This window comes from Strongylocentrotus purpuratus, unplaced genomic scaffold, assembly GCF_000002235.5.
Source record: "Strongylocentrotus purpuratus isolate Spur 01 unplaced genomic scaffold, Spur_5.0 spur5_scaffold_19, whole genome shotgun sequence".
NCBI lineage: Eukaryota > Metazoa > Echinodermata > Echinoidea > Camarodonta > Strongylocentrotidae > Strongylocentrotus > Strongylocentrotus purpuratus.
This window is the reverse complement of record NW_022145604.1, coordinates 6,626,744-6,641,497: the sequence shown is the minus strand read 5'-3', so window position 1 is coordinate 6,641,497 and position 14,754 is coordinate 6,626,744. Positions and strand designations below refer to the sequence as shown.

The window sequence follows — 14,754 nt, the reverse complement described above, 5'->3', positions numbered from 1 at the left end:
ACAAGGTGGGGGGGGGGGTGGCATGTACAATCATCCCCCCAGGTTTTTGGGAATGATATTTGCTTACTTAATAAGTCATAATGATGATAATAATAGTAATAATAATAATGATAACAATTATAATATTAATAATAATAATAATTATGATGATGATAATAATAATCCTCATCATTATTGTAATTGTGTTTATTGTTATTAGCCGCATTCATACGGTGAAAGCCAATTCAGACGGTAAAAAAAAGAAAATCTTACAAGTATTTTGTGGTTATCTTGTGGTTTGGAAACCACAAGATAACCACAAGATTAAACAGGCGCGGATCTACGGGGGGGGGGGGGTAGGGGGTTTAAACCCCCCCCCCCCTTGGGCGGCCCAAAAAAAACAAACTAAAAAAAAAGGAGAAAAAAAGAAGAAGAAAAAAAGAAAAAAAAAGAAAAAAGAACGCACGCTGGAGAGAAACCCTTTCAAGTGCAAATATTGTGAGAAGATATGCAACTCATCTGGTAACTTAACCAAACACATGATAACTCTGGATATAACTGTGTATTTAACTGTTACTTGATTTAAAAAGACGTTATCATGCACTGCTTTTTATGGTCTCCATTGTGTTAATAGATGCCAGGAAAACATCACTTACGGGGTTCAAATAAACACCCAAAAAAAAATCGGCTCGCCGCTTCGCGGCTCGTGGACGATGCTCCGCATCGTCATTATTGGTCAACCCCCCCCCCCTTAGCAAAAAGCTAGACCCGCCCCTGAGTCATCCCCCCCCCCCAGGTGTACGAACCTGTCTACGCCACTGCTTATGGTCCAGGTGTATTTCCTAATTATTATTTTTTAAATGAAGTACGCTGAAGAGACCCTAAAAAATTCGCTGCTCATGCATTCAACTTTAAATTCATCTCAATTCATCTGTGATATAGGCGAAAATCCCCTCCCCTATTGATAAAGAGGGTTTAAATGAAATACCTTTTCCGGCTAAAATATATTCCAATTGTGTTTTGCGCCGTACGGTATTGTCATAGATTTGTGTGCAATAATAATTGTGCATAGAAATCGTAATGTACGTGGGTGGCCGCCCTCTAGCGGGCCGGGATGTTTAGCGGGCCGGGATGTTTATTAAATATAAATTATGAAAAAGTACAAATTTTGTACTTATTCATAATAAGTAAAAATTGTGAACTCGAGTTTCATTGCAGAGAAACATCACAAAAGTAAAAGAACAAGAACAAGGCGATCGGGCTCGGTGATTTTGGGAAAGAGGATACAATAATCTAACCATGTTTACGTTGACCCCCCCCCCCCCTCTCTCTCTCTCTCTCTCTCTCTCTCTCTCATTTATTCCCGCTCTCTAGTCTCTCTTCCTCCCCATCTCTCTCTCTCTCTCTCTCTCTCTCTCTCTCTCTCTCTCTCTTTCTCTCTTCCCCCCCCCCCTCTTTCTCTCTCTCTCTCTCTCAAAGTCCCCCTCTCTTTCTCTCTCTCTCTGTCTCAAAGTTCCTCCCTCTCTCTTTCTCTCTCTCTCTCTCTCTCTCTCTCTCTCTCTCTCTCTCTCTCTCTCTCTCTCTCTCTCTAGGGACACATGCCCCTCTGCGCATTATGTCTGTATCTTCACCACTGGTCTTTCAATTCGAATGGGAATGGTGGGGGCAAGGGCGGAGGCAGCAGAACATCTGAAACTTAACAACAATTAAAAGACTCTGGGATCCCAGAACGGTAGTTTATTGCAGTTACATTTCAGTTCATTGTTTTAATAGTTTCTCAATAAAAGAAGAAGAAAAAAGTTCTATTCTTAACAAAACGAAATACAATACACTGAAACGGGTTACATAATCTGAAATATTACATATCATCTTTATTATATACATGATGTATGTTAAAGATATTCATAATCTTGCGTATGGAATCTGGGGTAGTTCACTATATATTAGGAATAATTTATGGACCTAGAATACGAGTGAAATATGATCAACCTTGAGCGAAAATGATCACAACGAATACCATTTGATCTTTAGCAATTAGATTTACTTTCCTTAAACAAATATCAAAAGAAGATAAACAAGATATACATCATAATACATTGAAGATATTCATAATCTTGCGTATGGAATCTGGGGTATAGTTTACTATATATTAGGAAAAAATTATGGACCTAGTATACGAGTGAAATTATGATCAACCGTGAGCGAAAAATAATGATCACAACGAATATGATTTGGTATTCAGCAATTAGATTGACTTTCCGTAGTATGTAAAAGAAGATAAACTAGTGTAAGTCAGCGAACTGTCAATCCATGAATTCGGGAAAACAGGATGGAATATTTCCATTAAAGCCTTTTCAATTTCAAAATATAAACAAAATTGATCAATTATATTTCCAGCTGCCAACCGCTTTTAATACATGACGTATTCTTGATGAAAGCTATAATATTTAAAGTAAAACAAAGCACATTTAAATGTTCACATTGCATTCAAAAAAGAAAAATCCATCATAGACCAGCTTTATTTATAACCCTAACTAAAGTAGTAAATTTAGCCACGCTTTTACACCAAGGCTCTTGGGATGTCAGTGATTTGTTGTTCCTACCATGTTGCCTTTACCCTACGCCTGGGTGGAGAGTGGCAAATTAAGATTAATGCCTTCCAAAAGACTTTGGCTGGAACCCTTAAACACTCGACTGAAAGTCAAATAAATGAATTACCACACCACAGCATAGAAACATTCAATTCAATTCAATTACATATATTATTAATATATGTAATCTATATTATTAAAGATTACATATATTATTTCATAACCATGAAAGGTCTGTAGTTGTCAGCTCTATAACAAAAGATTCTTTTCCTGCAATACCGGTAATTATTGCCAAGATACCAACGAATAATAACATAACAATACAAGAAAATTAATTTTGTTCAAGGGCATATCGGATAAATCACTTTGATTTATAAAAAGCACACTGGAAATTTTGTTTCTTCATCGCAAGTTTTATGGGAATTTCCATTTTTATTTTGTGCACGCGTGTGTGACTATGCATGTGTGTTCGTGCAACGGATGGCTATCATAATTCTTTCTGAATTTGATGTCATGAAATTAAATTATTTTAGTTCATCTCCAACCAACAATCTGCGCAATCAACTTAAGATAATTATATAACAGTACAATAATCATAAGACATTAGGAATTTCAATTCTGATGTCAAATATTTCTGTTGATTTTAAAGTTTGGCAGATAGGAGTAGGTTCGCCATTTTGTTGAGGGCGAGGGTGATTTGGCGGAAGAATAGGTTAGGATTGGTCTCAGCACAGCTCTTGAAGGAACTCACAGTGAACTCGAGCCTGGATACCAGAAGAGGGGATAAATGTTTCTATCTATTTATTCAGCAATTATTAATCGATCGACCTGTTCATGGATTCATCAATTAGTAAAGTCATCTGTCAATATATCCATACATGAACGAACCCAAATAATTTATCATTTTGACAAATCAGTGATTGACTGATCTGTCAATTAATCCATCAACAAATCATTAAGTTATCTCTTTTTAAAAAACTTCATCAGTCATTCAATATCATCACAAATCAATTTATCAATCAACAAATGAATAGAACATCCATCACAATCCATCAAACTATCAATCAATCAATTAATCAATCAATCAGTTCGTATTCGAAGCTTTATACATATACTTCTGCTCTCAGCAGTCTAAATAAGCTCATCCGCAGAGAGAGAGAGAGAGAGGGGGGGAGGGAGGGGAGACAGAGACATGGAGAGACAGAGAGAGTGGGGGAGACAGACATATGAAGAGGGAGAGAGAGACATAGACAGAGGAAGACAGAGAGAGAGATACATGTAGAAAGAGGGAGGGGGCAGCGAGAGCCACATAGAATGGAGGAAGAAGGGAAGAGGAGAGAGAAGAGAGAAGAGGAGGGAGAGAGAGGGGGAGAGAAAGGAGTCAGGAGTAACAGACATAGGCAGAAAGAGATGATTCAAATTACTTACTGCTCTTTGCCAATGGTATAGCAGCACATGTACCCATCCTGTCTCATAGGGGACATGGCTGCAACCCCTGGTGTGTAGCCTAATGTACTGGTAGACAGCGGAAAGTTACCCCCTCCTCCACTGTAACGAGATAAATGGTTGAAATACGATCAAACCAAACACAATTACCAATACACACACACTTATATCTATACGACATTGTCTGTCTCTCAGTCTGTCTGTATGTCTGTCTATTATGTGCACAATAGGCAACATTATACCAGTGATAAACAAGTATCCAAATTGACAATTAGGCGCAGATCCAGGGGGGGGGGGCGACAGGCCCGACCCCCAGCAAGAACAAAATTGATAAAAAAATAAGACCGTAACAATAATTTTACCTTTTACAATTTTTTTTAGCGCCCCCCCCGACAAAAAATATATTTAAAATATCAAAAAATCTCCCCCCGCTTATTTTAAATCAGAAAAAGTGTTCCCCCCCCCGCTTATTCATTGACTGGCGGAGTTGCCGCTAAATATTTCCTCACAAAAAAAAAAATTGCCCCCCCCCCCTTTTTTTGTTGTGGCTGGATCCGCCCCTGTGGAAAATAACATTTAAAATTTCAACTTTATATTCAATTTCAAGTCAGAGGTAGGCCTTTTGGGGTCTTCTTTGTCCTGAGCGTTGGCAACTATCAAGGAATACTGAACATACTTAATATCGAAAGTATCTTTATTCAAAATTATTTTTCTTACGATCAAAGCTGTCATAGGGTTATCAAAATTGATACTGACATAAAAATACTAGAATCGTTGATGTAGACGGCAACATTGGGGGGGGGGAATTATTTTTAAAAAATCAAAGAATTCTGAGTAAAATTTACCATAACTATTTGGCTTTAAACCTAAACATTACAAGAAATCAAACCGTGGCACTTTATTTTGTATCCTTATTTTCAACCCTTACCTGAGAACGAAAGCCTTATCCATGAACAGGTCTGGTATGGGCAATCCCATTTCTTGAGACAGGATGTAGAGGCCAAGAAGATGGCGGTCAATGCCTTGACCACTGGCAGCTTCGGCCATCAGGGTGAGATGCTTGTCATGGGCTTTCCTCAGTAGAGATCGCTGGTGTGTGGGCTAGACGGAATGAACAATGAGACCAAAGGAGGTGTTTCACAAAGACTAAGATCGACTTTAAGTTGGACTTAACTATGGCAGGCTGTTCAAGCCACTGGTTGCTCTCACTATTGGTCTCTAAATAATGATCTTTAGATAATATTTTTCCTTCAATAATGATCTTTTTAAAAAATTAATTCTATAGATTTGTGACCACGATTTGTACGTCCCTTTCAGAAAACAATGCCAGGAATGGTTAGAGAAACTAGTGGCATGAAAGGCCTTCCATAGCTAAGTCCAACTTAAAGTCGATCTTAGTCTTTGTGTAACACCCCTACGTAATACTAATACACTAAAAAAAAAAGTGCTAAATTTAGCACTTAAAGATTCAATTTTAGCACTTTTTAGGAGCTCGCATAGTGACTGCACTCGAAGTGCTGAGTTAGCACTTGCACCCGGGCTACTTTGCTAGCACCCAAAGGAGCTGACTGTTGTGCTAAATTTAGCACTTAAAGATTCAATTTTAGCACTTTATAGGAGCTCGCATAGTGACTGCACTCGAAGTGCTGAGTTAGCACTTGCACCCGGGCTACTTTGCTAGCACCCAAAGGAGCTGACTGTTGTGCACTTAAAGTGCCAAGTTTTGCTCTCTTTTGGGTGCTAGCAGAATAGCCCTTGTGCAAGTGCTAACTCATGCGTTGTTTGACATGCCCCATCTACATTTGGTATGTGGTCAAGGTGGATGTCCTTCGTCATTTACCACTTTCAACTCTTACAGGAAACATTTATTAAACCAACATCCACAAGAAGAACCTGAACCTGAAGTTGTACAGGGTATGGAGGGTCTAGTTGATGCTGATTTGGGTGTTGCTGTTGGTGAAGTGCATAATCCTGCAGCAGATGATGCATTTGATGATGATGATGATAGGATAGGCCTACTACAAGAACAAGATGGAGCAATGCATAATGACAGTACAAGACACTATGAATATGACAGACAATGAAAGCGGACAAAATATACAGTTCCTTAGGTAGACAAAGGAACATCCCTTCACTGCTATTATGTAAAAATGTGTAGAACAGGTGTCACATGCATATTCACCTGTTCTACACATTTTACATAATAGCAGTCAAGGGATGTTCCTTTGTCTACCTGAGGAACTGTATATTTTGTCCGCTTTCATTGTTTGTCATGTTCATAGTGAGACCAGCTGCATTTTTCATTGGTTCTCTTTTATCAAACACCAACATGACCCATGCTATGACAAACAGAGTGTTATCTGCTGCAACAGCTTTGAATACTGATGTTGTTGAGACTTTTGAGGCCTTGGGTATTGACCTGGAGAATGAAGAATGTAAGAATCTCTTAGCTGAATTTGATTCAAAAACAAATATTCACAAGGTAACAGCTATTATACTAACCGACCAATCAGACCAGGTTATGCAGTCAGCACTCGATGTTAAGTGCTGCATATTGTTATAGCACTCGTTTTCTGCACTCAAATATTCAGCACGTTTCGGTTTCCTTGTTAAAGTTAACCCGTCAAGTGCTGATTTTGGCACTTCAAGTGCAGAATCTCACTCAGCACCCAACATTTAGCACCTCAGTTTTTTGCGTGTATAAGTGTGAAGTGATGCTAAGAATACATTGGGGCTCAGGGATACTTTGCCTCTGGAACCAGGGGCGGATTCAGAATTCGGTTAAATGCGAGAAAATGCGAGGGGACATTCTGTTTAAAAACTACTCATATATGAGAATAAGATATCATTATAAGATATAATAATATTACATATTCTTATTCTTATATGTATAATATGTTGTATATTGTTTCTATCAATACGTACTTACATCTGCCTGACTGTCCAGCATAGCTTTACACCAATCAATAGCTTCCATGGAACAAGATCTCATTGTGTCTGTTCGTCCATGGTAGAATTGACGAGTTGTTGCTGTTTCATATGCTGCACCAGGTCTGGAAATGCAAAGAAAGAGGTAGAGAATGGAAAAGAGAAAGAAAGAAAGAGAAAAGGAGAGAGAGGGGGTGGGGACGGAGGGAATTGGAGAGAGAGAGAGAGAGAGAGAGAAACAGAAAGGGAGAGAGAGAGAAAGAGAGAGACATAAAGAAAGAGAGAACGAGAGAGCAGGGAGGGGGCGATGAGAGGGGGGGGGGGGGACAGGCCGGGCAGGGGGAGGGGAGAGAGAGAGAGAGAGAGAGTAGATCGATTATTGCCTAGTCAATTGTTCTACAACTTGGCACATACCTTTTGCAGAATTGAAAATTTTAATGTAATTTCTTATTTCAAAATATAATAATTTGACGCTTTTAATGTTGGGTGAACACATAAACAATCTAGTTCCTTTAAAAGAAAATCTATCCTTAAATATTTTATCTCCCTTTTCAAAGGTGTATAGCAAGTATGCAGTTGAAAATGAATTGATAATGTGACTGCTTATAGATGAAAACTTACTTATCGAACGCTGTATAGTAGGCTAGCTGGAGAGCTAGCTGTATTGTTGCATCTGGATGCATCTTGTGTTCCTTCATGAAGTCTTTGCCAAAAAGTTTGTAAGTACTATACACTACTTCATAGTTGGAAGCCTAAATGACAAGGGAGGTTTAGAAATGGTGGGGTAGCGGGAAAAAAAATGAAATGCATACATTTCTTGAATATTGTGCAACATTATTCTGCCTTTATGAAGAAGAAAAAAGGATTACTAGATATATAAATGTACATTCCTTGATTCCTGATCAATAATTATAGTGCCAATATCTGATTGTGACCATTCTCACGGTAACGCCAAATCAATGCTTTCGGGCACATCTGTCTGCGCCGGAACTTATCGAAATAAATGTCACGACAGGTGTCCCTTCAGGGCCACCATAGTTTAGAGTTAACGCATAATCCAAGTTGCCTTCGAGGGGGGGGGGGGGTATTTTCTTTTGTCCATCAATTTGAGAATTTAAATTAGTATCATTTATTTCGAATCTTTTGTTTGATATTATTTTGAACTCTTGAGTTTAATCTCCGACCCTGGTTCTACATGTGCCTCATTTATCCAAGCTCTTTCCTTCATAGGGGGGGGGGGGGGGGCTTGATTTTCTTTTTCGGGGGGGGGGGGGCAGGGGTTTAAGCCCCCAAACCTCCCAGAACCGTGACTGGTGAGAAGGGTGATGAAGGCAACCTACCAGTTTGTGATAAGTGTCAGTAGCATGATGTATATCATCCCGAACCCTCTGATCAACAGTGAAGATCATTTCTATCGGCATAAGAATGTCAGATCGTACTGTAGACTCACCCTGATATTTAGAGAGAGAGAGAGAGAGAGAGAGAGAGAGAGAGAGAGGGGGGGGAGAGAGAAACAGAAAGAGAGAGAGAGAGAGAGGGGGGGGGAACAGAAAGAGAGAGAGAGAGAGAGAGGGGGGGGGACCGAAAGCGAGAGAGAAAGAGAGAGAGAGATGACACCGAAAGCGAGAGAGAGGGAGATAGAGACAGACATAATAGAGAGAAAGAGAGAAAGAGACAGAAAGAGAGAGAGAGAGAGAGAGAGGAAGAGAAAAGAGAGAAAGAGGAGAGGGGATAGTCGAGGAAGGAAGAGGAGAAGAGAAGACGAGGAGAAGAGAAGACGAGGAGAAGAGAAGAAAAGAGTTGCGTGTGAACAAACATGGGAAAGGAGAGATAAATAGAAGGATGAGACCACTAATATGGAGAAGACAACATTAAGATAATCAAAAGAAGTCAAAATATTGTAATCACATATAGTGGATAGAAAATTTCTTGGATATGTTTGTGATTCATTGAGGGGGATTCACTCCAAGTATTAGGCTTGTAAAATGAAAGACACCCTCAATTTCTCAATCGTTCATTATTTTTGGTTCTTTTATTTTCTCTTTAAAAAGCTAAAACAAACAAATATAATAACAACAAACAAATACAAAATATTAAAACAATATATCGGAGTCAGGGGCGGCGATTTCCTTCAATGACCGGGGGGGGGGGAGAGGGAGTGGGGGGGGGGGGACGGAATGCGAGGGAAATCTGTATCACCGTGATACCAACGGAATACAGATTTTCTAAAAATATTTACTTGTACATTTTGAAGGATTTTATGCGAGGGAGCGTAGCGACCGAGCGTAAAGATTTTTACATTTCCATTAGTCTTTACGCTGCACTCTTGGGCCCTCCAAAGCATAAAAGAGTGTTGCAACCTTAAGTCAGTATTTGCTATACATTTTTTTGAGGGGGACATGTACCCCCGTCCCCCCCCCCCCCCGGATCGTCGCCTCTGATCGGAGTTGACTCGCCCTCTTAGACATTTTGAACTCACTGGCCATTCTCCTCCATCCTTGACCATCCGTGAATTGATGAATAAGGTCAAGACTACTACTGCCATTCCGTCCATGGGAGCATGCTGCAAATTAAACAGAGATATATTCATCAGGTAAATTCCAACCTGTTTCATTGTTAGTCAATAATATGTCTACAGAATCAAAGCAAAATATGAGGGGGTGCACCCTGCATCCACTGCTAATGATCGATTTCTTTCAGCATTCAGATAACTCTTATTCTTAGTCAAATAATTGCTTCATTTTTTTTTTCAGGGCTGTTGCCAAGTCAAATTTCCTTATGTTTGAGAAGTATTTAAGCTTCGAACTACATGCGTCTCAAGAATGTCATCTTTTTGTTTAATTTTTTTTTATTTTTATATGCATGCAAATTCCAAGGGTCTGTAGTTATTATTGTGAGACTGTTGGTGAAATGCATCACTCCTTAATAAGAGAAGAAAAGATGTAGCTTCGGAGAGTATTGGAATGTAAATGGATAACTCTTATTCTTAGTCAAATAATTGCTTCATTTTTTTTTCAGGTGTACTTATCTATTATGTCACGAGAAGCAATACACTTATTAGCATACTGGAAATGCTTTCGTTCTCTCAATGGAAAATCTATTTGACAGTTCTAGAGGAGCGGGAAAAAAAAGAAAAACATTTTTTTTTTTTTATATGCATGCAAATTCCAAGAGTCTGTAGTTTCTATTGTGAGACTGTTGATTGGGTGAAATGCATCACTCCTTAATAAGAGAAGAAAAGATGTAGCTTCGGAGAGTATTGGAATGTAAATGGATAACTCTTATTCTTAGTCAAATAATTGTTTCATTATTTTTTCAGGGCTGTTGACAAGTCAAATTTCCTTATGTTTGAGAAGTATTTAAGCTTCGAACTACATGCGTCTCAAGAATGTCATCTTTTTGTTTAAATTTTTTTTTTATATGCATGCAAATTCCAAGGTCTGTAGTTATTATTGTGAGACTGTTGGTGAAATGCATCACTCCTTAATAAGAGAAGAAAAGATGTAGCTTCGGAGAGTATTGGAATGTAAATGGATAACTCTTATTCTTAGTCAAATAATTGCTTCATTTTTTTCAGGTGTACTTATCTATTATGTAACGAGAAGCAATACACTTATTAGCATACTGGAAATGCTTTTGTTCTCCCAATGGAAAATCTATTTGACAGTTCTAGAGGAGAGGGGAAAAAAAAAAAAAAAAAAAAAACTTTTTTTTATATGCATGCAAATTCCAAGAGTCTGTAGTTTCTATTGTGAGACTGTTGATTGGGTGAAATGCATCACTCCTTAATAAGAGAAGAAAAGATGTAGCTTCGGAGAGTATTGGAATGTAAATGGATAACTCTTATTCTTAGTCAAATAATTGCTTCATTTTTCTTTCAGGGCTGTTGCCAAGTCAAATTTCCTTATGTTTGAGAAGTATTTAAGCTTCGAACTACATGCGTCTCAAGAATGTCATCTTTTTGTTTAATTTTTTTTTTTTTATATGCATGCAAATTCCAAGGGTCTGTAGTTATTATTGTGAGACTGTTGGTGAAATGCATCACTCCTTAATAAGAGAAGAAAAGATGTAGCTTCGGAGAGTATTGGAATGTAAATGGATAACTCTTATTCTTAGTCAAATAATTGCTTCATTTTTCTTTCAGGGCTGTTGCTAAGTCAAATTTCCTTATGTTTGAGAAGTATTTAAGCTTCGAACTACATGCGTCTCAAGAATGTCATCTTTTTGTTTAATTTTTTTTTTTTTTTTATATGCATGCAAATTCCAAGGGTCTGTAGTTATTATTGTGAGACTGTTGGTGAAATGCATCACTCCTTAATAAGAGAAGAAAAGATGTAGCTTCGGAGAGTATTGGAATGTAAATGGATAACTCTTATTCTTAGTCAAATAATTGCTTCATTTTTTTTTTCAGGGCTGTTGCCAGGTCAAATTTCCTTATGTTTGAGAAGTATTTAAGCTTCGAACTACATGCGTCTCAAGAATGTCATCTTTTTGTTTAAAAAAAAAACTTTTTTTATAGGCATGCAAATTCCAAGAGTCTGTAGTTTCTATTGTGAGACTGTTGATTGGGTGAAATACATCACTCCTTAATAAGAGAAGAAAAGATGTAGCTTCGGAGAGTATTGGAATGTAAATGGATAACTCTTATTCTTAGTCAAATAATTGCTTCATTATTTTTTCAGGGCTGTTGACAAGTCAAATTTCCTTATGTTTGAGAAGTATTTAAGCTTCGAACTACATGCGTCTCAAGAATGTCATCTTTTTGTTTAATTTTTTTTTTTTATATGCATGCAAATTCCAAGGGTCTGTAGTTATTATTGTGAGACTGTTGGTGAAATGCATCACTCCTTAATAAGAGAAGAAAAGATGTAGCTTCGGAGAGTATTGGAATGTAAATGGATAACTCTTATTCTTAGTCAAATAATTGCTTCATTTTTTTCAGGTGTACTTATCTATTATGTCACGAGAAGCAATACACTTATTAGCATACTGGAAATGCTTTTGTTCTCCCAATGGAAAATCTATTTGACAGTTCTAGAGGAGAGGGGGAAAAAAAAAAAAAAAACTTTTTTTATATGCATGCAAATTCCAAGAGTCTGTAGTTTCTATTGTGAGACTGTTGATTGGGTGAAATGCATCACTCCTTAATAAGAGAAGAAAAGATGTAGCTTCGGAGAGTATTGGAATGTAAATGGATAACTCTTATTCTTAGTCAAATAATTGCTTCATTTTTTTTTCAGGGCTGTTGCCAAGTCAAATTTCCTTATGTTTGAGAAGTATTTAAGCTTCGAACTACATGCGTCTCAAGAATGTCATCTTTTTGTTTAATTTTTTTTTATTTTTATATGCATGCAAATTCCAAGGGTCTGTAGTTATTATTGTGAGACTGTTGGTGAAATGCATCACTCCTTAATAAGAGAAGAAAAGATGTAGCTTCGGAGAGTATTGGAATGTAAATGGATAACTCTTATTCTTAGTCAAATAATTGCTTCCTTTTTTTTTTTTCAGGGCTGTTGCCAGGTCAAATTTCCTTATGTTTGAGAAGTATTTAAGCTTCGAACTACATGCGTCTCAAGAATGTCATCTTTTTGTTTAAAAAAAAAACTTTTTTTATATGCATGCAAATTCCAAGAGTCTGTAGTTTCTATTGTGAGACTGTTGATTGGGTGAAATGCATCACTCCTTAATAAGAGAAGAAAAGATGTAGCTTCGGAGAGTATTGGAATGTAAATGGATAACTCTTATTCTTAGTCAAATAATTGCTTCATTTTTTTTTCAGGGCTGTTGCCAAGTCAAATTTCCTTATGTTTGAGAAGTATTTAAGCTTCGAACTACATGCGTTTCAAGAATGTCATCTTTTTGTTTAAATCTTTTTATTTTTATATGCATGCAAATTCCAAGGTCTGTAGTTATTATTGTGAGACTGTTGGTGAAATGCATCACTCCTTAATAAGAGAAGATAAGATGTAGCTTCGGAGAGTATTGGTTGTTCCCAGGTGTACTTACCAGCTGCATGTTTTTCATGTTGGTATTTACTTGGTAGTTAAGCTATTATATGGGAAGATACTGGTTTACAACCCTGTGATTATTAAGGATGTTCCCTTTTTATATGTTGATTATTGAAATGTAATTTACTCCTGAATACTTAATCAATTTGTGATTAATAGATTCAAGAGCCTTCAAAGATTTTCGTACATGACATGTTTTTTTTTTTATTTTATAATTGCAAGGAAGCATTTATTTTGTGTATTCTGTAAGTCAGGCTATTATAGCACCTTCAATGTGGAGAGGGTACATAATCCTTTATAGCCTTATTTTCGGGAATGTTACCTTCAAATAGAAATTTTTAGAGTGGGAGGGGTGGGGCGGGGGAGCTGCAATATTGCATGCCTTACATGTATCAGTTTCTTTCCCAGATGACGGGGTTTCGTTCTTGCTTTTCGTGGGGTCCTTTAAGGTGGGGGATTGGCTCTGGGACTGGGTTAAATTTTCTTGTGTGTGATAGGTTATGGATGTTCTGATTAATTGTAAATTGTTCTCCCTCAACGTGAAAGGGATCAGGGACAGAGATAAAAGGGAACGCATATTTTTCTGGTGTAAAGATAAAGGGGCGGACATTGTTTTCCTACAAGAAACATTTAGTACTAGCGATTGTGAGGACAAGTGGGCTTCAATGTGGGAGGGTTCTACTTATTTTAGTCATGGTTCTAATCACAGTAAAGGAGTTCTCGTTTTGATTGCGCCGAGGATAGATATTGAGATATTGCAAGTCTTAAAAGACAGTGAGGGTAGATATATTTTTATAGACTGTAAGTTTCAAGGTGTTAGGTTGATTTTAGGCAATGTGTATTTTCCAACAAGAAATTTTGAGAGTGATCAATTGCAATTTCTTCGAAAATTACGCAATAATCTGGCTAAGTTAAATAAAGATAACTACCCGGTTATAATAGGTGGTGATTTTAACATGATTAGGGACATTGAATTTGATTATAACGGGAAATCTTTAAACAGGATTTCGAAAAGATTTAATCGAGAATTTGAAAAATTCATGGAAGATTTGCAGCTTTTGGATATTTGGAGATGTAGGCATTCTTTAAAAAGGCAATTCACTTATATGCAAAACAATCCCTTTATGCAAAGTAGACTAGATTACTGGATAATATCAGAATGTCTAGAGGAAATGGTTATGAAGTGCGATATAATTCCATCTGTTGCCCCTGATCATCATTCAATATTTTTACGTTTATTTGACAAAACAGTCAATAAAACGAATGGAAGAAAAGGGTCATATTGGAAATTCAATAATAGTTTATGTGAAAATGAAGATTATGTTAGAGAGTTAAAAAAGAAAATTTGTCAATTAAAAAACGAATTGCAAACTAAAATAAAAGACAAAAGGTTGTTATGGGATTTTTTAAAAATGAAAATTCGGAGCTTTACACAAAAATTTTCAAAAAAATTGGCTGATCAAAGAAGAACAATAAGAACAGATTTAGAAAAAGAAATACAATGTTTAGAACAACAATTGACGGAAAGCACTAATGCAGATACTTTAGAAAAATTGGAAAATACAAAAAAGAAATTAAAGGAAGTTTATAGCTATGTAAATGAAGGAATTAGGATTCGATCACGAGCCTCGTGGTACGAAAGCGGAGAAAGGGATTCGCGTTATTTCAATCAATTAATGCAAAATAACAAAAGAAAGAGTACTATTAAAAAAATTAAAACCTCAGATGGTGCTATTTGCTGCGATGAAAAAAGGATAACTGAAGAAATCCGGAAGTTTTACAGCATGTTGTACAGTAAAGTA

At 37.0% G+C, this 14,754-nt stretch overlaps 1 protein-coding gene across 1 annotated transcript; it reads right to left on the bottom strand.

The window, feature by feature from the left end:
• Positions 1–1,895: 1,895 nt before the first annotated feature.
• Positions 1,896–9,501, bottom strand: LOC586928 (peroxisomal carnitine O-octanoyltransferase-like). The gene is made up of 7 exons (XM_030990141.1): positions 9,424–9,501; positions 8,285–8,395; positions 7,566–7,696; positions 6,946–7,069; positions 4,945–5,117; positions 3,999–4,118; positions 1,896–3,334 (listed from the first exon to the last, which is right to left on the bottom strand). Exons 1-7 carry the CDS (start codon positions 9,496–9,498, stop codon positions 3,214–3,216), a joined length of 855 nt encoding a protein of 284 aa, XP_030846001.1. The 5' UTR covers positions 9,499–9,501; the 3' UTR covers positions 1,896–3,213.
• Positions 9,502–14,754: the final 5,253 nt, after the last annotated feature.